This window comes from Bos indicus, chromosome 26 (genome assembly GCF_029378745.1).
Source record: "Bos indicus isolate NIAB-ARS_2022 breed Sahiwal x Tharparkar chromosome 26, NIAB-ARS_B.indTharparkar_mat_pri_1.0, whole genome shotgun sequence".
Classification (NCBI taxonomy): Eukaryota; Metazoa; Chordata; class Mammalia; order Artiodactyla; family Bovidae; genus Bos; species Bos indicus.
The window spans coordinates 37,745,335-37,768,192 of NC_091785.1; the positions used below are offsets into that span (position 1 = coordinate 37,745,335).

General features: G+C 38.4%; 1 protein-coding gene across 3 annotated transcripts in view; it reads right to left on the minus strand.

The window, feature by feature from the left end:
- The window catches only part of RAB11FIP2 (RAB11 family interacting protein 2), a 43,903-nt gene that overhangs the window by 5,969 nt on the left and 15,076 nt on the right, over positions 1 to 22,858 (minus strand). For 2 of the 3 annotated variants that reach the window (XM_070780921.1, XM_070780920.1), the window contains exon 4: positions 4,658 to 4,703. The exons of the other annotated variant lie outside the window; for it this stretch is intronic. In XM_070780921.1, coding sequence (XP_070637022.1) covers positions 4,658 to 4,703 — 46 coding nt within the window. The remainder of the gene's footprint in view (positions 1 to 4,657; positions 4,704 to 22,858) is intronic. 3 annotated transcript variants of the gene reach the window in all.

The window sequence follows — 22,858 nt, forward strand, 5'->3', positions numbered from 1 at the left end:
TAACTTTTCATCCCCTTCTCCCCCAGCCCTGTGAGTGTGCTGCACCAAAGGCATAAGCAAGAGCACAGGTGCCAGTATGTTTGTGTTGGCCAAGCACACTCCCTTCTCTAGCTAGGATAAAAGCAAAAAAATATTCTGGGCTGAAAACTTCTCCAAGCCACAAAATCCCTAAGGTGTTTTAGAGAAGACACAGCTTGCACTAGACCTTCAAAGATTCTGGAAGGTACAAATGCATATGGCAATCTCAAGCAGTGGGCTCTGCTTGTTCAAAGGAGGAAACAAAGCTCAAGGCCCAGGGGTCAATAAAGGTGATCAGCAGAGTACGGCTGGGAAAGAAGGTTCAGGGCAGGGCACAGAGACAGACAGAGGTTGAAATGGTGGGTTCCAAACAGGCCATCAAGGATGTCTAATGCTACCAGACTTAGTGCTATGGGAAACAGAGCCTACTAAAGGTTGTGGAAGAGAGGAAAGATGAGTAAAGCTAAATTCTAGCAAAATGGTATAGCAGTGGGTAAGACCATTTGGAGGGACCATGATTAGTTACAAAGTTATTTAACAGTATGTGGTACAGGCATCCTCACTTGTGTCTGATTCTTTGTGACCCCATGGACTGTAGCCCACCAGGCTCTCTGTCCATGGAATATTCCAGGTAAGAATACTGGAGTGGGTTGCCATTTTCCTAGCCCAGGGGATCTTCCCAAGCCAGGGATCAAACTCGAGTCCCCTGCATTGGCAGGTGGATAACACTGTGCCACCTAAGAAGTCCCCACTTAATAGTACAGACACAAGTTAGTAAGAGTCTCTACTAGATTAACAGAATAGAAAGGATGCTAAAAGGAAGTAAGTTTAAATTCTGTTAAACATATTAAAAACAGTGTATTTTACCATTAGAAACTGGTACAGATACAACTTTATGAGTTGTACTATTTTTGTCCCCCAAACATTTCAAAATATTGTTTTACTACAACTAAAGGACAATTCTGGAGATATGCCGGTTTACTTTGTAGTTTCTTCTCTTTCAAAGCAATTAACCTTTTGTTAGAGTAAGTACACACACATATTTATAAGTTTATCTAATTGGTCATAAGTAGTCTAGAGATATAAAAGTTATAATTTTCTAAACACATTCTTATTGACATTTATTACACTACGCATGTTTCTGAAAAAAAAAAAAAGGTAAGAAATACTGTAGAGGTAAGTATATTTAAAACATTAATTGAAAATAAGCTACTCTCTTACTTTAACCAAAGTAATTCTGTACAAATTTGAGACAGAAACCCACATAGGTCTCACTTTTCCTTCTCTCATAAATGAGACGTTCTCCAAGTTCCCTTTCAACTCTAACATCTCCTGGTCTACAAAGTGATTTTTCTGAACTGCATTAAAAAAAAAAAATAATGTCCAACTAATGTGATTTCATTTTTCTAATACAACATTTACTGAAAAATAGCAGTTCTGAGAACTGCAGGGATTAATGAAATTAAACTAAATGAGATTCATTATCAATTGATTATTTTACTTTTTTTCTTAATTTAACATAGTAATAGTGTCAGATTGAGCCTCTCTTAATCAAATTATACATTTATGAACTGATTTCTCCAAATTAATTAAGTGATAATATACACTTAGAAAATCATTTATATTGTTATATTTAACACTATACCAGCACTACCAGAGAATGTAGCTAAATTTCTCTAAAATGGGGATTAAAAATATCAGCAAATTCTTTTATTTTGACATAAGTAGCTTAAATCATGCCACGATGCAAGTCAATCTAAAATTTAATCTCTCAAAATAATCAATTATTATCCCACAATATTGTTTAATACTTTATAGCCATAATCTGAAATATACAAATCCACTAACTGGCTTATTTTTCTCTTCACAATCATCTTGGAAATACACTTCTGAGCTTTTCAATAAATTTTCCATTTGTCCTTTTATGTGAAAATTTTACCCCAAATTTCTTTATCAAGTTTCTATGCCAAAAAAACAAAAATCTTAGAAACACATGTACTATAAACTATGTTCTGGAAAATAATATAAAATAATTAAAAAGTTTTATGCCTAGCTCCAGATTTATCTTGTATTTGAAAATCATGTAAACCTAATTTTAAGCATAAGATTCTTAATTGACTAAATATACTCAATAAATACAACTATCTTTCTGTTTTTTATATAATTCCAAATAAAATAAAGATAAATGCATACAATAGGAAATAAAAAATATTTTCTAGTTTCAAAAATTATTTTGCTTAAGAACTCTCAGGCAAATATAAAAATAAATTATTTTTTCAAAAGATACCTTCAATACTATTTTTGGAAAAGCTAAAATTGAGAAATCTCCAAACTGGTAAAGACTCAAATAACTTAACACAGGCCTCCTAAGTACTCAATATTTTTCCTCTAGCACTCCATATAGATGGCACATATGTTTTTAAGATGTCTTCTTATATTGAAATTTAATGTAAATTTTTCTCCTCTATTCCTCTTTCATAACCAATCTTTTTTATTACTACCTTACCTCTGTTAAAAATTTCCATACGCAGATATAAGAAAATAGGTATTGGGTGAGAGAAAAGAATTACTACATGAAGCTTTTTAACTGGAATTTTAAATAACTGTTGTGCAAACGACTTTGAGAATTACTAGTGATCTATTTTTACTTTACTCATAGTCTAGCCTCTTAAACTAGGAAATGTATATTTTTTACAATATTTAAATTTCAACAAAAGCAAATTATCAAGACTCAAAATAACTGAAGATTTAAAGAAAGGTTGTCCTGGTAACCAAATATTGGTGGGGTACTAACTGACATCCGAAGCAACTAGAGGAGAGAGAGAGAGATAAGATGAAGGCTTGGCATTCTCTGATCATCTCATTATTGTTCTAATGAGGAACTTTGCTCTGGGAATATCATCTCAGCTACTTTCACATCTTTTGTCCTACTCCCTTCATCTCCCTTTCAGTTCTTAATTAGGCCTTAAAGAGCTCACACTGCCCTTTCAACTGGCTACTGCTCCTGTTTAAACACTGCGCTTTCACAGACAGGTGTTGGCACCAGCATGTAAGACATACAAACTTAATTACAAAATACTACGTCCAGAAGGGGGAAAAAATATAACTTAGTGCATGGCTATTATTGGAGAACTTAATGTAAATTACTTCAAACATCTTATAATCTTCAACATAAAACTTGTTCAAATACTTTTTTTCAACAACGATCAGTAGGAGGATGAGCTTTCTCCTCTTAATTGTATCTTGCAGTAAATTAACAACACCTAGTAATCCTTTAACTGTCATTTAGAATAGTTAGTATTCCAGAGAAAAATAATCACACATCAAGGATTCTTTTATCACCTTTAAATCCCTTAACTAAAACAATTTTCACATTTTATTTCTTTAAAGAATTCTAAGGATGCTTTTGCAGCAATAAATTACAAGATTTGGAAAAGTACATTTACAAGCACACAGAAGTTGTAATTAAGGTTACTTAATAAACAATAGCTGCACATTCAATCGATTTTTTGATGTTGCATTTTGTTTGAGATTAAGTAACTGCCTGATAGAATTCATTTTACTATCTGATCAAAGGCTGACTTCATATATTCTGACGTTTCTTGCCAGAGTGCCATAATATAAAGACTTGAGTATTTATGAAACATCAAAACGTACAAATCATTTACATAAAACAGTGAAAACACAGTACAAAGTCCTCTGCTTCTATAATGTTTCCTACCATTTTAAAGACAACTATGTTTAGAGTGGTTTACACAACACTATGGTTTCTTCTAGGCCTATCACATCACAGAAAATTGTGATATGTTACTGCTTTGAAAAATTCTTATTATACATCTGGATCACACACGTTAAGGACAGATGGTTCAAACAGCAACCACCAGCCGCTTGGAATAAGAAAGTTACTCAGTGAGAATGTAGTTTCCTACCAAGACATGTGCCCATATTTTAGAAAGTAACTTATTCTCTAGGTTTAATATAGTATTTAGAATTGACTGAACATGTTACTGAACCTCTGAACAGAGATGGAAAACTGAACTTGAAATAACAATGAAATGAACTTAAAATATCTGAATAATCCTTGCAAAATATGCGAGTTAATTTAGCAGGTCGATACCAAGTCTGTTAACATATTTGGTTTCATTCTGACTTAGAAGGTAAATGTCCTACAGGTTCTTTCAAACACACTTTCCTGGTTAAATGGATCTCTTGCCAGGAAGCTTTCCCTATTGTTAAATATTAACAAGCAGTTTTATTTTTCCTTCAATCTTAGTCACAACAATAACAACAAAATGCTAGTTTTCTCCACATGCTCTTATTTCATAACTATTATAATGCTGACTTTGACATATAGCTTTCTTATTCATATTTAAAGAGCCTGCAAACAAAATCTGTATATTCTAAATGAACTTCAATTTTAACTAAAACTGTTTGCTTATACTTCCATAGATCATACCTAAGTCATACCCTATGGTATATTTTGTGTTTCTTCTTTCTCTGCAGATTATTACGCTAAACCATAATCTGTAGGTAACGGAGGGATTCACGGAGATGGAGGCCTTTTTAAGAATGTGCCGCAGACAGCCAGCCAGCGTGTGGCTTGGTTTTTGGTAATTCTTAAACCCTCGACACAACTTACCGGAATCTTCCTGAGGTCCTCATGACTTGTCGGATTCACATGAAAACTGAGCAATAAAAGACAAGCATAAATGTTAAAAGCTTATCACAGTCCATGTGGGAGGAAACATGAAAGCAGAACATTTCAACCAGCACCGCAACAACAATTTCTAAACTCCTACACCACCTGGGTGACTGACATTTAATCCAGGATGTAAAAGAAAAACAAGATTTACGCAACATACTATACTTTTAAACTTTGAGGGAAAACCCTTCAGTTAATACTAGAATTGAAGAACTGTATCTTTAAATACGTAGTTTCTAAACATGTTTAAATATAAGCAAATTTACCTAGTCAGCTACTTTATAAAATTAAAGTTTGTAATATTATTATTCATTTAATACACATGCACATACCTTAGGCCTTCTGAGATAAAACTAAGGAGACTTAAATAAATTTAGGGTGGGAAGCATGTAGAATGAAAAGAGTTGAAGCCATCTTTTAAAACAATTATTCCTATAGGTGTTAGAAAAATTAACCTTTAAACATTTTCCTATCAAGGAGAGAATGAATTCAGAGCTGTGTGAACCATTTCTGTCATTAATGGATTTCTAAGTAGCTGGTCTTCAAAATTTAAATACCCAAATGGACCAAAACAAAATGGATTTCTTCCATGCAGAGGATGAAAACATCACAGCTGAATGTTATAATCATTTTCCTCTTTAACACGTGTCCATTAGGAAGGGGACTGCAACCAAAAAGAAGCTAAACTTCAAAGCCATCTGCTGAGTAAATATTTCATCGTTGCTATTCAAGTTTAATTTTTACCCAGCACTTAATGACTATTAGCCATCAGAACCTCTACAAAGCATTAATGTCCTAGGAACGTTTTTAATCCCCACAGCCCCCACAAAAAGACTTCACTGTAAAAAGTATATATATATATATATTTATTTATTTATTTTTTCATTATCTGTGCAAGTAACTGGAATCCTTTGAAGAAACTCACTTTGAAAACTTTTGACTGCATGCATGAAAAGTCTGGGCACAGAAAAATATCTATTTTCACACGGAAAAATATCTATTTTCACAAGTATATGTCCCAAGCTGTAAATCCACAGGGCATGTGTGCATGTATGACCACCTTGAGAGAGTTTCTCATATATCCAAGGTTTCATTTGTTATGACTAAAGGTTTGTGGTAGTAGCTACCAGAACTGGTTGCTGACCTCTTCTGCCTAGAACTCCTGTGGATAAATTTGGCATCTCAGTAGAGCCTGGTGACATGGTAGGGAAGATTGAGACATGTTTTAAATACCAACGATGCACCATTTACAGGCCAGTTTGGCTGACACATTTTCTCATTCCCAGTACTTCACTATCTTTATGGTGTTCTGTGTGGTCCCAGACTGGAGTCCCTGTACCGGCAAAGCCTCAAAAGTCTGACAAAAAAGTGGCTTAGAAGAAAACAAAAACAAATCCAAAATACATCATCATGTGTACCCCTAGGCCCACAGTGGCTCGGGAGCAGCTGATAACACATGTGGTTCCCATCCTCCCCGGTTTCTGGGCCAAGGAGGTCAACATCAGGGACCTCAGGACTCTCTCTTCTTGCCCATTATCTCAGTGTGCTGTTCTCTGATATGTCAAGAAACGCATTCTGCGGTGGCTTTCTCCATTCGACTGTGATACTCTGGAGGACAAACTGATGGGCTGACAGCACACCACAGTGGTTACAGGCAGAGAGGTGGTGGTGTGAACTCAAATCCTGCTTTTTCCCTTTACACACTTGCCTTTGAGTGTGTCTGGGTTCCCTCATCTGTAAAATGGGAATGCTAACAGGAGGAATGCAACAGTCCCATGTAGGACTCTTGGGAAGATCAAATGAGATGATCCCAGGTAAAACACTCAGCACCGTGGCTAGCAGACAGCACATGTTCAGTAAATTAATTTATTGAATGAATATTTACATATCGCTTATACTGTGCCAGACATTGTGTTTAATAATAAGCACTTTAACCAAAATTAACTCATTTCATCTTCATAACCCTTAAGGTAGGTATGATCTTCATTTTCAAAAGAAGGAAATGAGTCACAGAGAGGTTAGGCAGCTTCTGGGAGGTGGTACAGGAGGTGAGTGGTGGAAGTGACACAGGCCTAGCCCTGTTTTCTGCTCATGGATCCACTTAGTGAGCACCGGCTACACCGGTGAAGCCCTGAACACACAGGGCTTGAAGCATGAGACACACAATGTTTTGAGTAAGCACACAGGAGATGTGCCCCTGCAGGCGGAAGAGAGCACTCCTGAGTTAAATTCCTGGACCCCCTAGAGGAAGGAGGCATTCTAGTGCAGCAAATTAGCCAAGGAGCATCTAAGTCCAGGAAAAAGTAGGACTTAACACTGCATGAAAGATAGGCTTGGCAAGCCAGAGAAAGAGCACAGGGAGGCCCTGTATTGTCTGCTACTGCAGGACACCAAGGAGACCAGCACACAGGCAGCAGGATGGGAGGGAGCCCGTGAAGGGTAGTCATGTAGGGGATGAGGCCCCTGGAGCTGATCCACAGAGCAGCAGGTCACTTCTGACGAATTTCATCTTTCATAAATGCTACTAGATGTTTCATAGGGGTTTCCCTGGTGGCTCAGATGTTAAACAGTCTGCCTACAATGCAGGAGACCAGGATTCGATCCCTGGGTTGGGAAGATCCCCTGGAGAAAAGAATGGCAACCCACTCCAGTATTCTTGCCTGGAGAATTCCACGGAGAGAGGAGCCTGGCGGAATACGTCGATCCCATCACATCCTTAAAGAATAAACAGTATTACAGCTGTATAAATCTCATTACATGTCTCAGGAATGCATTATTAGACTAAGAAATAGAAATGCTCATATTATACTTATTGTAATAAAAGTTTTAAAGGAACAAGACATTTAGGACAAAAATTTTACCAAAATCACAAAGCTAATAGTATGTACAATCCAATGGCACTAGCCTATGGGATGAAAGTGAAACTCAGAGACAACCTGCAAATGGTCTGTGAATTGTCAAGAATGGTCACAACTGGAAGGGAAGGAGGTGTGGAGTGCAGAGAGCCCTGGTCTTCGCCATTGTACCTGTGTGTAACCTGAGCGTGCCCACACTCGCGGCCCAGGCAGCCATCTGAGGCCAGAGCTCTGGGACTTGAGGCCAAAGCTCTGGGACTGGCCATTGTCTGAAATCCAAAGGCAGAACCTGTCCCCTGTGGTCGGCTTTATATTCACAAACTGACGTGTCAAACACACGACCAACCCAGTCATTCACAGCTGCCTTTTTTGATCTGTCCTTAAGAGGGGAAAAAGAGTTAACTGAACTGGATTGAATTAGCCTGGGGAGAAATAAAATGTCTCTATTTATCGACTTGTGGCGCCGATTTGTGATACCTTTCCCCTTGCACTGCTATCCTCGTGTCAGACAAGACACTGAGGAATATAGGCTGGCTGCTCAACTGAGTTGTTGACAGGTTAAGGAAAAGGTTTTTTAAATCAGGTGTTAAAATAAACAGACATGCTCATACTGAAAAGGTCTTACACAAATTTAAACTTCACAATTCAAAAAAAATTATTTTTCAAAATCAGGACTATTAAGGTGGCAGCAGGAGATTTTAAAGTACCTTTAGACCGATAAAAACGTGTTTAAATTCATAGTTTAAAAAATGTTTTAAACTAATAAAATGCTTTACGTTAACATTCTGAGGTTTTTAAGTTTAATAAAAGCTTATTTTTTTATCTTGTGGTATTCCCAAATTTTAAAGAATTTTTAATTCACAGTACTCAAATATATTTCAAGGGATCACTACTGTCTCTTCAATAACGTCACAAAAATTTACTTTGAAGTTAGGATAAATACGGAGTAAGTAAATTAGTGAAACTTAAAACTGTCCTTCAATTTCTGCTATGGACTAGCTTCCCACAGATAAGCCAGAAAAGCAAACCAACGTTTATAAAGTGATAAAACTACAGAAATCACTAAGGCATTTGGCAGTGACCTGAGTTTTTTTCTTTATCATTCCTTTTCTCTTTTTAAAACTCCTTTTGTTGTCTTTTGGAGTGAGAATACCTAAGAAAGGGCAGATACAGTTAACAGTGAAAAAGTTTATCAAGACAAAAACAAAACAAAACCAAACCCACAGAACAAAGATCTATTAAAACTGATTAACTAGCTGCCTTGTCAGTGTAAGACAATACAAACTGTGGAAATCCCGGCTCTAGAATTTTATATCTTTCAAGGAGAAGTCATATAACAACACTTGAAGCTCTTCTGAAGGCATTTAAAAACAAGTATTATTACATCTTCCACAATACATCTTTCCAAGATGTGTTTCTCTGGAGTTACAAAGCTAAGTCCATTTTAGCCTACAACTTGACCCATTTTGTATTTAAGAAGTGAATTCAACTTATCTGCAAAATTCAGGAGGTGTCCTGCTTGTCTGGGAGGGAGGGTCAAAGAGAGGAAGGGGAGTAGAGGAGTAACTTTCTTAAAAACGCCATTTAATTCCTGACACTGTACAGGAAGTAAGTACCACTTTACTGCAGAACCCCTGACAAGAATTCTCTTCAAGGGAGGGTACCCTAATATTGATCTTCCTGTTTAGTTGAGAGAGGGGGCTCTGCAGACCTGGAGCTTCATTTGCGGGAGAGATGTAGTTCTGGGGGAGGGGTGTAAACTGAGAATTATAATACAAACCCTTTAATGAGTGTGAAAAGAGGAAAAGTAAAGTATGCCCTTTACAGAGAAGCAAGGGCAGGAAGTAATGGCACTGGTCAAGCCACAACTGGGATCACTGGACTTTAACCATGATACCAGGTACCTTGGAGAGCACGTTACACGCTACCCCACTTAATCCCTGAACATTACGGAAGAGGAAACAGGCACGGTAAAGGTAACAACAATGCTCAAGGTAACACGGTTACTAAGGGGCAGAGTCAGGATTCAGAGAAAAACAGCCAAAGGTCACCATCCGAGCTCTTAGTCACAAACTGCACCTCCCACACAGGGTTCCACTGGGAGCTGAGAGAGGCGGGTCTCAAGGCAGCCAGCACAATTCCTGAGCATTCTTCCAATCAGAATGACTGAGAAAAGTGCAAGACCCAGACATTCTTACAGACAGAACAAAGGCTGCAAATTAACAGGTACTGAACTTCTTTGTCTGTCCCCTCTGAACTCCCCCGCTCCATTCTGCCCATCTCTGCACCCAAGATGGCTGATCGCTGGAAAGTTCGTCACCTGGGCCCCTCGCCCACTGGTTTCCAGCTGTGCTTGACCACTGGGAGATACTTGCAAGAGACTGGAGGACAGAAAGAAGGGGTCTCAGCCCCATGGCACCACAGCTCTGCCAGTAGCTTCTGTACAAACAGCCACAGCTGTCCCTTCACACTGTGTGTGGCAGTCCCTTCCAGACACGGCAGGTCCCTAGTGCTACAATAGCCTTCCTTGGTGTCCCAACCCCAGCCAGCCCTCCATACGCGGTCTCTTCATTCAACTTTCTTCAATTACTCACTTTGAGTGTGTCATCTGTTTCCTGCTAGGAATTTAACTGATGTAAGAATACACAATAAACGCCATACACTGTTCACTCAATAATTTAAAATAAAAAAGAAAGAAAACCAAACTGCAGTTCTGAAATGGTATAACTGAAGTGACTGGGATTTGACTACTACTACTATACTTTATTATGGCGCCTCCCAATATATAACACATTTTCATGAACAGAACTCCTTTAAACATGTTTCCCAAGGAACAGGAATCCACACACTGGAATACAGTCTCCCACAGTAAGATCTCATAGGCGAAATCCCATCTGATCATCGCACCTTCGGATTCTCCCGCTCCCTTGCTCCTATCGGACCCGCTCTGTGGACCCCCAACATCCCAGGTGTTTCCTAATCCGTCTGCATTTACTCACCCCTCTCACCAGAGCATACTTAGCCCATCATCCCTCAGATGTTTCCTCACTTTCATTTTGCCAATCTCTAACTCCTCCCAAGCCCCTCCTGCCGTCTTTGTTACTTCACTGACTCACCTTTGTAACTAACCTGAAACACATCCTCACCACCGCTTTTATGAAGGTTAACAACAAATCACTTTTATTTACAGCAACAGCCTCATTCTCTTTAACCTCTCAGTTCTCTTTGAAGAGTATTCTCTCTTTCTAAGATCTGTGATCTGTGATGGCCTAAATTTTCTCCTATGTTTCTGATTACCTGTCATCTTCCTCATTCTGCCCTAGGTGGAAGACACTAGCTATTTCTAAAGGTTCTGCTTTCAAACTTCTTTTTCCACTCTACCTTGGTGATTTCGTATCTTCCCTCTACTTCAGCTGCCACCACTATGTGGACTGATGACGGCTGCATCTTTAATCTTCAACCACAACTGCTGTATCCTTTGTAACAATACCTCCTTTACAAAAGTCTGTTCAGTCTCAGACTGGGTATATTACTTGCGCCTCAAAGTTGTCCCTAGCCCATCATCACCTTGACTCTTCTATCAGTTCTGTCTGACTTTCCTCTTCTGGTACAAAAAGGTGAAGTCTTGCCTCAGAGGCACCCCTGACTCCAGCCTTCAGCTTGCATGCCTCATCAGCAGGCAGCCAGCTTCTCCCCACTCAGCTTCTGGACGTGGATCTCTCATTGTTTCCTTGCTACTCATTTCCAATGTTGGTTACCCTTCTGCTCATGAGACCACATGACAACCTACACTAAAACAGCCTGGACCACAGTAACAGCTTCCTCTCAGGCTCTACCACCCTCCTTCCATCCCATCTAGCTATGCAACAGGCGTGGGTAGGATATTCTAAAGCTCAAGTCTAACCTCGTCATCCTTCTTTCAAAGAACTGGCCTCCCACGTCCTCCAGGACAGTAACAAAATTTCTTAGCCTGGCTTTCAAAGCCTATTGTGCTTAATTATATCTTTTCAAACTTACTGCCCACCACTCAGCACCCAGGTACAACCTATTAAATTGCTCTACATTTCGTATATAATTTATTCTTAATTAGGAAACAAAAATTTCATTACCTATTTCAAAAAATTAGGATTAAAAGAGATTTAAAATGGAACATTTTTTTAAATGACAAAGTGCTAAATCCAATGTAAATTGTATGATCCTAGATACAGACCTTACATCCTTCATAAAAATTAACTCAAAATCAATCACAGACCCAAATGTAAAGGACAAAATTACAAAACTCCTAAAAGATAACACAAAGAAAATGTAGATGATCTTGGGTATGGTAATCATTTTTCAGATATTACACTAAAGGCATGATCCATGAAGAAAGAAAAAATTTACAAGTTGAACTTAATTAAAATTAAAAACTTCTGCTGTACAAAAAAAAAAAAACTGTTAATAGAATGAAAACTCAAGTCACAGACTGCGGGAAGATATATGAAAAAGATATCTGATATAAAGGACTGTTATCAAAATATACAAAGAACTCTTAAAAGTCAACAATAATAATCCGATTTAAAAACAGGCCAAAGATTCCAAGAGATCTCATCAAAGAAGACATACAGATGGCATTAGGCATAAAAAGATGTCCAACATAAGCTACCGAGGAAAAACAGACGCAAACAACGAGATACCACCACACACCTACCGGAAAGGCCAAAACCCGCCACAGCAACAGCACTAAGGCGGACGCAGGTGTGGGGCGGCGGGAGCACTGACCACACAGGCCAGCCCCTGCGCCCGGTGTCCACCCAGAGGAGCCGAAAATCACGTCCACACAAAAGCCTGCACGCAAATGCCTGCAGAAACTTCATTCCTAACTGCCAAAACTTGGAGGCACTCAAGATGTCCTCCAGTAGCTACGTGGATAAACTGGTACGTCCAGACAGTGGAATACTACCCAGTGCTAAGAAATGAACAGATAAGCTCTCAGGTCAGGAAAAGAACGTGGAGGAACCTTAAGTGCACGTCACTAGGTGAAAGGAGCCAAGCTGAAAAGTCTACACAGACTGTACGATTCTGACTATGTGACCTTCTGGAAAAGGCAAAAACTATAGAAAGAGTAAAAAGATCAGTAGTTTCCAGGGGTCGGGGAGGAGGGACCAGTCAATAGGCAGAGCACAGAAGATTTGTACAGCAGTGGAAATACTCCATATGATACTATAAAGATGGAGGCATGTCATTACACATTTGTCAAAAGCCACAGAATATAGCACACCAAGAATGAACCCTAATGTAAACCACAGACTGTATAGTTCTGATGTGTCAATGTAGGTCCCTCAGCTTTAACAAACATTTACCACTCTAGTGGGGAATGTTCATAATGGAAGAAGCTGTATCTGTGTGATTGTAGGATGATACGGGAAATCTCTGTACCTTCTGCTCAATTCTGCTGTGATCTCAAACTGCTCTATAAACAATTGTTTTTTAAGTCTGCATTTTGGGTATTTATCTTAATCCCTGAACTCTCTATTCCTTTCTACCACAGGCTCCTTGAAGAAAGGGAACAATATCTCAATCTTTTCAGTCCAAACATCTGACACAGTACCTAGGGTATGGCAGATGCTTAACAAACGTATGTTGAATAAATTAATAGCCAGTGCTTAATAAAAATTGAGCTAATAATTGACTGAATAAATAGGTGATCAATAAAGGCTTCAACAGGAAATAATCAAGTCCCCAAAGAGCAGAGGAAATCAGTTTTCTCAATAATGAAGATCACTTTGATCTAGACCTGAGAGCGTATTACTCGGGGGGCGGTTCATTCTTTTTAAGATATAATTACTCTGATACTTAAAACTGTCAATATGAATTGAAATAAGTTTCAAACTGGTGACTTCTAATAAAATCCATTCCACTAGCCAGTTTACCAACCAGGTCTACCACTTTGGGTATTTGATCACAATACAGATTAAATTGAAAATTCTCTGGTAAATCCTGAAAACAATTTATAGAGGTTCAATGTTAAAGGAGTTCAAAGAATGTTAACAATTCCTTTTATAAAAGCCTTTAAAAATGAAGTGCTGGTAGAGAGATTCCACTAAAAAACAAAACCTTCGGCACATTTCAATTATGTCTATTACACATGCAAATAGGGCTTAAGAGTCAAGGTGCAACTCAATACTGCTTTTTTCCTTTCTTTTGAAGGGGGAGTTGGGGGAAGTGAGTACCAAATCAAATTAATGTTACTAGAGATTAAAATACTCCATTCTCTCTCCTGGGACTGGGCATGCACACTGATACCTGGATGGCAAAACAGAACCTAACACATAAATGTCCGTGGGGATTAACAGTAATTTACTTATTATTATTCTCACAGGGTATCTTTTATGAGATCTCGTAGGCAAGATAATTAAGAAATTGTGGTCAGTGACACCACAGATCATGGACAGCAAACTCAGACCTAGCTGCTTCTCTATCATGGTATAGAAATCTCTATGTTATAAACAAAGTCCTAAAACATTGAGGACTGAAGGATATCCATGAAATTAAGGCATGTTTCATCAAGAATATTATGTTTGATCAAGTTTAACTTATGGTTTTTTCCTGGTGAAAAAAGAATTAGTTATAAATAAAATGTAGTTAAACTGAATAGCAGACAACAAAATAAAAAAACAGTCGATCAATTTACGAATTTCCAAACACAAGCCCTATGAATTCTGAGAGTTTGCCATTTCTTTAAAACTAAGCTTCTCAAACTCTGTTCTCGTTAGTATTCTGCCTGATGCATGAGAATAAATGTGACAACAAGCATAGATTGCCTTGACATCTAAAATTTAACTTAAAAATTCAGGTAGATTTTTACATTTTATTCCACACCATAATCATGTTTGTCTTAACACAAAAAAATCTTTTCTCCTTAAATTTTGAGGAACCTTGTCAGTCTGGGAAATTGTGTTGTGATTATCCTGTTGCTCTGAGTAGACCGTGGCCCACTGTCTGCCATATATTCACTGGAGTCTTTTTGAGGGTATGGGGAACGGGTAGGAAGCAAGTTCTGTTTACTCTGGAAGCCCAACAGTGAAACTGGGCAGGAGTGATGAGAACAAGGCACCAGGGCCCTTCACAGGGCCAGACCCAGCACAGGCTCTCTCTGTGATCAAGACCAACCCAGCCTTGATCAGCCTTTTCCTGACAGGCTGAAGACAATCTAGGCAGCGGTAACTCTTCCATGAAAGAGGGGACAAAAGCAAGTTGGCGCACAGTGCCCCTGGCCAAAAGTACCACAAGCTGGCTCTGCACCCACGACAAAGCCAAAAACAAAGTCCAAGTATTAGCTGCTCAGTGTGACTCTTCAACTCTATGGACTGTAGCCCACCAGGATCCTCTGTCTATGGGATTACTCAAGCAAGAATACTAGAGTGGGTTGCCATTTCCTTCTCCAGGGATCAAACCTGGGGTCTCCTGCATTGCAGGCAGATTCTTGACCGTCTGAGCCACCAGGAAGCCCAAGTTCTGGAAAAGAAGCCTTGGCACCCTCTGGTCACCAGGATGGCCTCCAATGTTCAAGAACATCCTGCAAGGGGTTGTGGCCAGAAAGCACCTGCTTCCTTAAACCATCATCTCTGCAGAGCTTTCAAGACGAGGTACACGAGGCCACTGGACTTCCTGGGGCCTCTCCACAGGGTGACACAAACCCCAGGCTCGGTGTACGTATCCTCCTTGGAAGCAGAGCTGCTAGGGTGACTGGGAGATTCCTGGCTATGCTACACCTTAGGCTGAAAAGCCCAGCCTTAAGAAGTCTTGGCAAGTTAAGAGCTGGTTTTCTAGGACTCTAACATTGTGTAATTTTGCCAGAAAAAAAATTATTGTTCCATGTAAAAATACTTTCTAGCCTCTTCTTCCCAACAAGAACTTTTAAAAGAAAATAACATTTATAAGACAAGTACCCACTTACTTGGTTAGAAGGGATATACTACTACCTGTGTGAATTTCCTAAGGCAGGGAAGCCTTTTCCCAAAGCAGACTCAAAACTTTGAGGAGTTTTCCATAAGCAGCAGTTATCCTTCTTACTCTGATAGCTTTGAACAATTTAATTTGAACTCAGTCATGTGAGTTTAGAAAAACTCATCAAGCTTTAAGGTTAAGCCACAGCTTAGATATTTACCCTGCACTGTTCTTATTAGTGTTATGTAATAATTTCTGAACACGGGATTATACACTGCCTTCAAAGTCATAAATTTTCTACTTAAATAGGGAATATTTTTACTTAATTTCAATGTGGTACACAGTTTATTTCATCAAAGATTATTACTGAACATACACATTGAAAAGAATTTTTATGTCTATTTCTTTTTACCAAATGTATGTTCTTTATCAGTCAGCGAAAAATATGAACTCCTAAGTTCTTTTATGATTTATGATTTTTAAAGCTGAGAATATAGTTACTTGTAAATAATTTAACTTATTTAAAGCAATCGTTACTAGATTCTATAGATGCTTTGTAGTAAGACCACAGCAAGAGCTACCATTTCCAGCTTTACCACGTGGCAAACCTACCTTTAGCACTTTATGGTGCCTAACATCACGTAATTTCTTCCATAGCACCAAGGCTGTTATCCCATTTTACAATGAGGCTTAGAAAGGCTAAGTAAGGTCAGACAGCTATTCAAGAGACTCAAATCCAGACCTGAGTCCTAAACCTGAATTCTTGATACCTATCCTATACTTGCTTTAGGATATTCTACTATGACTATATTTATACTTTTACATAACACTGAAAAGTCCTCTGGTAGAAGTAGTTAATCAAATATATCTTATGACTCAAACATGAAGTTATATCTGGTATGATCTCCATTTTTAATTTATTTGGGAAACTTAATTTCTTTGAAAGTGAAAAAATCTACGTGAAACAATATATTGTACACCTCAAGTAAACAAAACATGTGATTAACCTGAATATCCCCATTCCCACACCAGGCTCCATAACAAAGAGGCTGTTATTCTTAACGCAGAGCTGCTGCAGGGCACTCACTAATTGGCTCCTGGTAGCCTAAAGGAGCAAACACACTTCCTCAGGAACCTACCAGGCAGGGAACGACAGACTGAGACGAGACTCCAACTAGAAAAGCAATGGTAAAATTACTAGGTAGTTAGCAGACAACTAAAGATAAAACAGTATATAGTCACTGTTATAAAACATTCTTTCAAAATGCATCTCTCAATTTTTAAAATAAGCTTCCTTGCTATGTACTAAAAACTACTCTGTCTACTCATTCCCCAAGTTGAAAAATCTCGTTCAGTGGTCAAGAACAAAAGTTCAAAGGCCTCTTCCTTGAAGAAGCACTTCCCAATCTCTAGCAAGCTCTTCCTCCCTTCTCATAACAAACCGTATTCTACACAGTTCACTCGGCCTGGATTACTGGTCACTGCTTACACGTCCCACTCCCTAGCTTAGGAGGCTACTTGTAACCTATGAATCTCATCTTCACTCATCCACCTCCAGCCCCCGTAGAGTTTTACAAACATGTTTGTTGAAATGACCTTTAAAAATTGGCAATTTGAATTAAGTTTTATTCTGGGTAAACTGACCCATGTAATTGCTATTAAGTAGTATTAGCACTTTGTCAGAAAGATATCTAAGCTTAAAATAAATATATAAAATACATAAAACATTTTTATTTGTTGTACACTATATTTAAAGTAGTTACATAATACTGTACTTTAATATTTATATTGATTTGAATACATTTACATTATAATTATTATCTGTTATATGATGTGTGTGCATGTGCGCACGCTCAGTTCACTAAGTCATGCTGGGATCTTTGCGATCCCATGGACTGCAGCCCGCCAAGCTCCTCTGTCCATGTAATTGTCCAGGCAAGAATACTAAAGTCAGTTGCCATTTCCTCCTCCAGGGGAATCTTCCCCACCCAGGATCGAACCAGCATTTCCTACATCTCCTGCATTGTCAGGCAGATTGTTTTCCATTCAGTCACCTGGGAAGCTTCTGTTATATAATACTGAATTGTATTAGTATATCAAATCAAAGATAATTTATATTTAAAATATAAGTTCAAGGAGACAAATGTCAAATGTCTGAATCCTAATATTCTTAGAAACTAGCTAAATGCATATAAGGAAGATGATTTCCAAATCAAATTAATTGCTTCCTATCAATTCCAAATCAAATTAATTAATTTCTATCACCAGCAGCTATTTAAAACACTCTGGCCACAGGTAACACTACCACCACATGTTAAATATATAGAAATAGCACCTGTATTTAAAAAATTAAAGCTTTATTGTTATGAAGGGTAACCACAGGTGATGTGGACACAGCAGTCCAAAAAGAAATGCTCTAAACATCGAAGCAGGAGGCCTACAAAAGCGGTGCACAAACAAGGGAAAAGCATAAAAGAAAGAAAAGTTATTCTTAGTGAGAAACTGACAAAAGGGATCCCAAGGGGCACGACTTGGTAAAGCCAAAGCCACTGGAGAGAAATGCATGGAGTAATAACAGTGTTAAGGTGAATACACTTTAAATGCATTAAGTCCATAAGCAGTTATAGAAATGTGCATTCCTGAGTTCAAAGAACCTGAAGTATTTTCCAGGTTTCAAAAACAAACTCTCATGAACTGTTATTAGGTTGATACTAACTTCCTTGTCTCCAATAACTCAAAATATGTAAGTCCTATTCTCTAAAAACAAAATTCTAAAATAAACAGCATCACATTAAAAACACAAAAAACTCAAACCTCTTCATCAAGACTGGAATGCCAAGTTTGATTCAAAGACTAAAGATCTGACATTGCTACAATACAGTTCTTACAGTACTGTGATTCATCAAATTTAAGACATTGATTAAAGACATATCACTTAAATGATCCTCCTCATTTTTTCTCCTTTACCAGTCCCCCAACATCCCTCCCCTACACACACACACAGGCAGAATGGTCAAATCCCATCTATGTTAGTCCAGAAATGTATCTCAGAGATGTTCCCTTCTTTCCATCCTCACTGCCAAGTGACCTCAATCAAACTCTCACCTCAACAATCATGGTAACTTCTTAACTTGTTCTCTTGCTCCAAGGCCTCCTCCCTGTTGCCACTCCTGGCCCCAGGAAATCCCCATGCTACAGAATACTGAAGATATTACTCTGATGGTATCACAACCCAATGTAAAAATCTTTCATAGTACCCCAATGCCGATACAATGCCAGTCCTTAGCATGGAATTTAGACCTAATTTTTATGTGCCTGTTTTGATGAGCTCTTAGAGCAGGATTTGTATCTTAATAACCTCTGCTATCCTTATATATAGCAAATACGAAAGTGAAAGTGTAGTTGCTCAGTCATGTCCGACTCTTTGCAACCCCATGGACTGTAGCCCGCCAGGCTCCTCCTATATTCCAGCACAAGACCTAGTTCTAGCTTATTCATCCAAAAATAATGAAAACTGAAAACATCATTTGATTATGAGATCTGAAATTCAGAAAAAGTCATTCTGATGGACTTGAGCAGACAACACAGAGGAAGCAATGGAATGAATTAGAAGACCTGCAAGGGCTTTCTTCATATTCTTAACCTTTAGAGTATAGCATGTTTTAATAAAGGCTTACAGACTGGGAGTTTTCTGAACCAGATCTCAACTCATACCCCAACAATTTCAAATTTACATAGGAAATAATTAGACCAAGTATCTGAAATTGAGACCATCTAATCTCAGACTTAAAGGTACCCTAAGAATATACGGGAGGGACCCTTACAGTATTTTGGTCACCTCATGCAAAGAGTTGACTCATTGGAAAAGACTCTGATGCTGGGAGGGATTGGGGGCAGGAGGAGAAGGGGACGACAGAGGATGAGATGGCTGGATGGCATCACTGACTCGATGGATGTGAGTCTGAGTGAACTCCGGGAGTTGGTGATGGACAGGGAGGCCTGGCGTGCTGCAATTCATGGGGTCGCAAAGAGTCGGACACGACTGAGTGACTGATCTGATCTGATCTGATCTTGCGTATTACGTAAAAGCTAAACTGATGGAAGACAGTCCTCTCTGGCCTAGATCCTGACTAATTTAAAGCTCAAAGAAAGTGGACTGCCCATTTGGAACAGGCAGTTTTAATCAACAGCCCATAGGTGAAAAATAAACAGAATAGTCTAAATTTAGAGCCTGGGGGGTTACAGTCCAGGGGGTCGCAAAAAGTCGGACACGAATGAGCGACTACGCACAGCGCAGTCTGAATCACAGAAGTTACGTCCTTCCAATGTATTGTTCTCAAAGTTCATTAATGGCAATTAATGAAGATTATTAATCTATATGTAACAAGCTTCCTTGTTTGATTTTACAAAGAAATAATTATCTCAAATTCTATCTTAAAGCAAAAAATTTACATATTGATTTATAAAAATTAGTGCATTAAGGTCACTAGAATATAATCTTGTATTTTCCTATCAGAAACTTCAAGAACACTTACATTCTACATCTTGTATTTGATCATAACAACCTGTTCTCTTTAAGTATTGGACTCGCTATGTGTTATCCTGTGTCCAGTGCCTAAGAGCTCGTTAATTACCTAAACTATATCTCCATAGGTCTTGTTAATTACCCGTCTCCTGTCTCAGAGGACCTTGTTAATAACTTGTACAGTCTCTCTAAAGAGGTCCTAACAACACATTAAAATTAAAGATGCTTTTCTTTTAGCACCTGTCAAGTGCTGTAAATTGAGAAATTTTCACATCAGTTTATTAGCCTACAGTAGTTTTTATGGATTTTTTTTTTTTTTGGCTTGTTTTCTTTTCTCAACAGATTCTCTGTGTATCTCAATCTCTCAGCTCAAAATAATAACTTAGCAAAGTTTGTCCTTTTCTGTTAGGGCTTTTTTTGTTTTCAATTTTGAAGTCTATAAATATCAATTTGCAATAGTAAGTTAGCAAAAGGATAGCATGGTTGGTATCTTCAAATTAACCCACTGGGAGTTGTACCAATTAATGAGAGCTATTATAATGAGTATTAGGATGACAAAGGGTAAAAAAGTTTCAAGTCGTATCTGGGGAGTTAAGCATAAAAGTTCTAGTTAGTGTTAAGGGAACTAATCACATCACATATTTCAGGCTCCCAGTCATCCTTTCATTAGATACATTCTGTAAATCCCTGGGCACTAATGGATTAATGGCTCTAAAAATCATCTCAAAAGTTTTTGTTTTCTGTCTCATAAATGAAGCTACAAATTGTCAGCTGTGTAAAAAAGATTTATAGGCTGCCATGAATAACAGGCAGATTATCTTTAACATTAGACAAATATGGACAAAAAGTAAACACTGCTATTAAAATAAACCTTATGTGGGGTGAGGTTTATTAAACCAAAGACTGTGTTTTAAATTTAAATAGGAAAAAAAATGTAAGGAACATTATAAAAATGATGGCTTTAAAACTATGAATAAGGTCTTTTCTTTAGGATGATTTGTTTACTATAACCCTGAAAAATAAACACATGTCTATTTTTTAATGGACGTACTATACAACTTCATAGTCATTGTCACATGCTCAAAAGCCTGTGGTGATTTTCGCTGTGAAAATTAGAAACATATTTAAATATATACTCTAGGTAACTTTTTTTTTTTTTTGCAGTCTAAGAAAGGCATGTGACAATCATCAAAGATACTGGAAAAGACCCTGATGCTGGGAAAGACTGAAGGCAGGAGGAGAAGGGGACAACAGAGGATGAGATGGTTGGATGGCATCACCGACTCAATGGACATGAATCTGAGTCAACTCCAGGAGTCGGTGATGGACAAGGAGGCCTGGCATGCTGCAGTCCATGGGGTTGCAAAGAGTTGGACACGACTGAGTGACTGAACTGAACTGATACTATTATGCAAAATTGTAAAGTACATATGATAAATATGAGATCTTGATCTCAGACACTATGCACTGACCTAAAAAATAACTGGCTTAAGTTCAGAGCTAAGATGTGGACAGATTCTTCCACAGCAAATACTGCAAAGGGAAACACAGGCATATACACTCTAATAAAGTCAAGGATACTAGGAATGGAATTATACAATATACCATTAAGTTTTCATAGCCCAACTAAGAGTTTGTTTACATGGTTTTCACAACTACAACAAGGCAGAAAATAATGAAAGGAAAGCAGGTTCTTTGTGCAGGTCTTAAAGAGGATGTTCCCAAAACAAAATTCTCTGGTAAAAATACCTCCCCATAAGGTCTTGCTCTTCAATGAGCTGCCTCTAACCTCAAACAGCATTAGCTCATCCTACAGAGTAGGCTTATGTTCTCGACTATATATATTTTTTTAAATTTCAGAATAAGACACACTACAAATTTTTTCCTTGTATGAATGACTTCCCTTAAGCAGGAGAAGTTCTTCAGTCCTAAACTGGAACCTCAGAAGAATACACATCACAAATTCGAGGTTCTCTTCAATTTCTTACAGGTAGCGTACAAACACAAGCATGTTTTTTAAATGCTGTTCATCACGACTGATGCCTAGGTGTCACCTGAATCCTAAAAAACAATCCATCCACAGATGCCATAAATACTCAACAGTCAGACATTTCTGCTTGATCTTCAATGCCGACTATAATTTAGTTGTTTCTTAGCCATTCGACCAATAAATACTCCTCTCCACATCCCTGTTTTAGTCAAGCCGATCTCCTCACTGATCCCTCTACTTACTTAGGGCCCTGCGGACAAAGCTAATATGACTGTCTCTTCAACTATGAGTTTACCAGCACAACTCCTGATTCTTGTTCATATATAAGTACTTACTGAACTTTTATGAAATAGATGATGTAATTCAGATCAGTAACTATTAAGCCTGAGAATCAGCAGGAAGTCTTTTTTTTTAACACTGACTTTTATTTCCGGGCTTACCCACTGAAGATTCTAATTTAACCTTGCAGTAGGACTCAACTAAGATTTAAGCAAAACGAAACAAAAAACCCAGGTGCCCCTGACGGTCAGCACTGAGGATGAGCAGTGATCTGGGTGCTGCGCGCACGTGCTCAGTCGTATCTGACTCTTTGCCCGCGGGCTCCTCCGTCCCTGGGGTTTTCCAGGCAAGAACACTGGAGTGGGTTACCATTTCCTTCTCCAGGGCATCTTCCCGATCCAGGGATCAAACCTGCCTCTCCTGCACTGGCAGGCGGATTCTGTACCACTGAGCCATCTGGGAAGCCCCTGGGTGCTGCAGGCACCCACAAAAGAAGATACAGCACAACTGTTCAACAGTTTACACAGGTTAGTTGGGAAAACTAAAACCGAGACAGAATA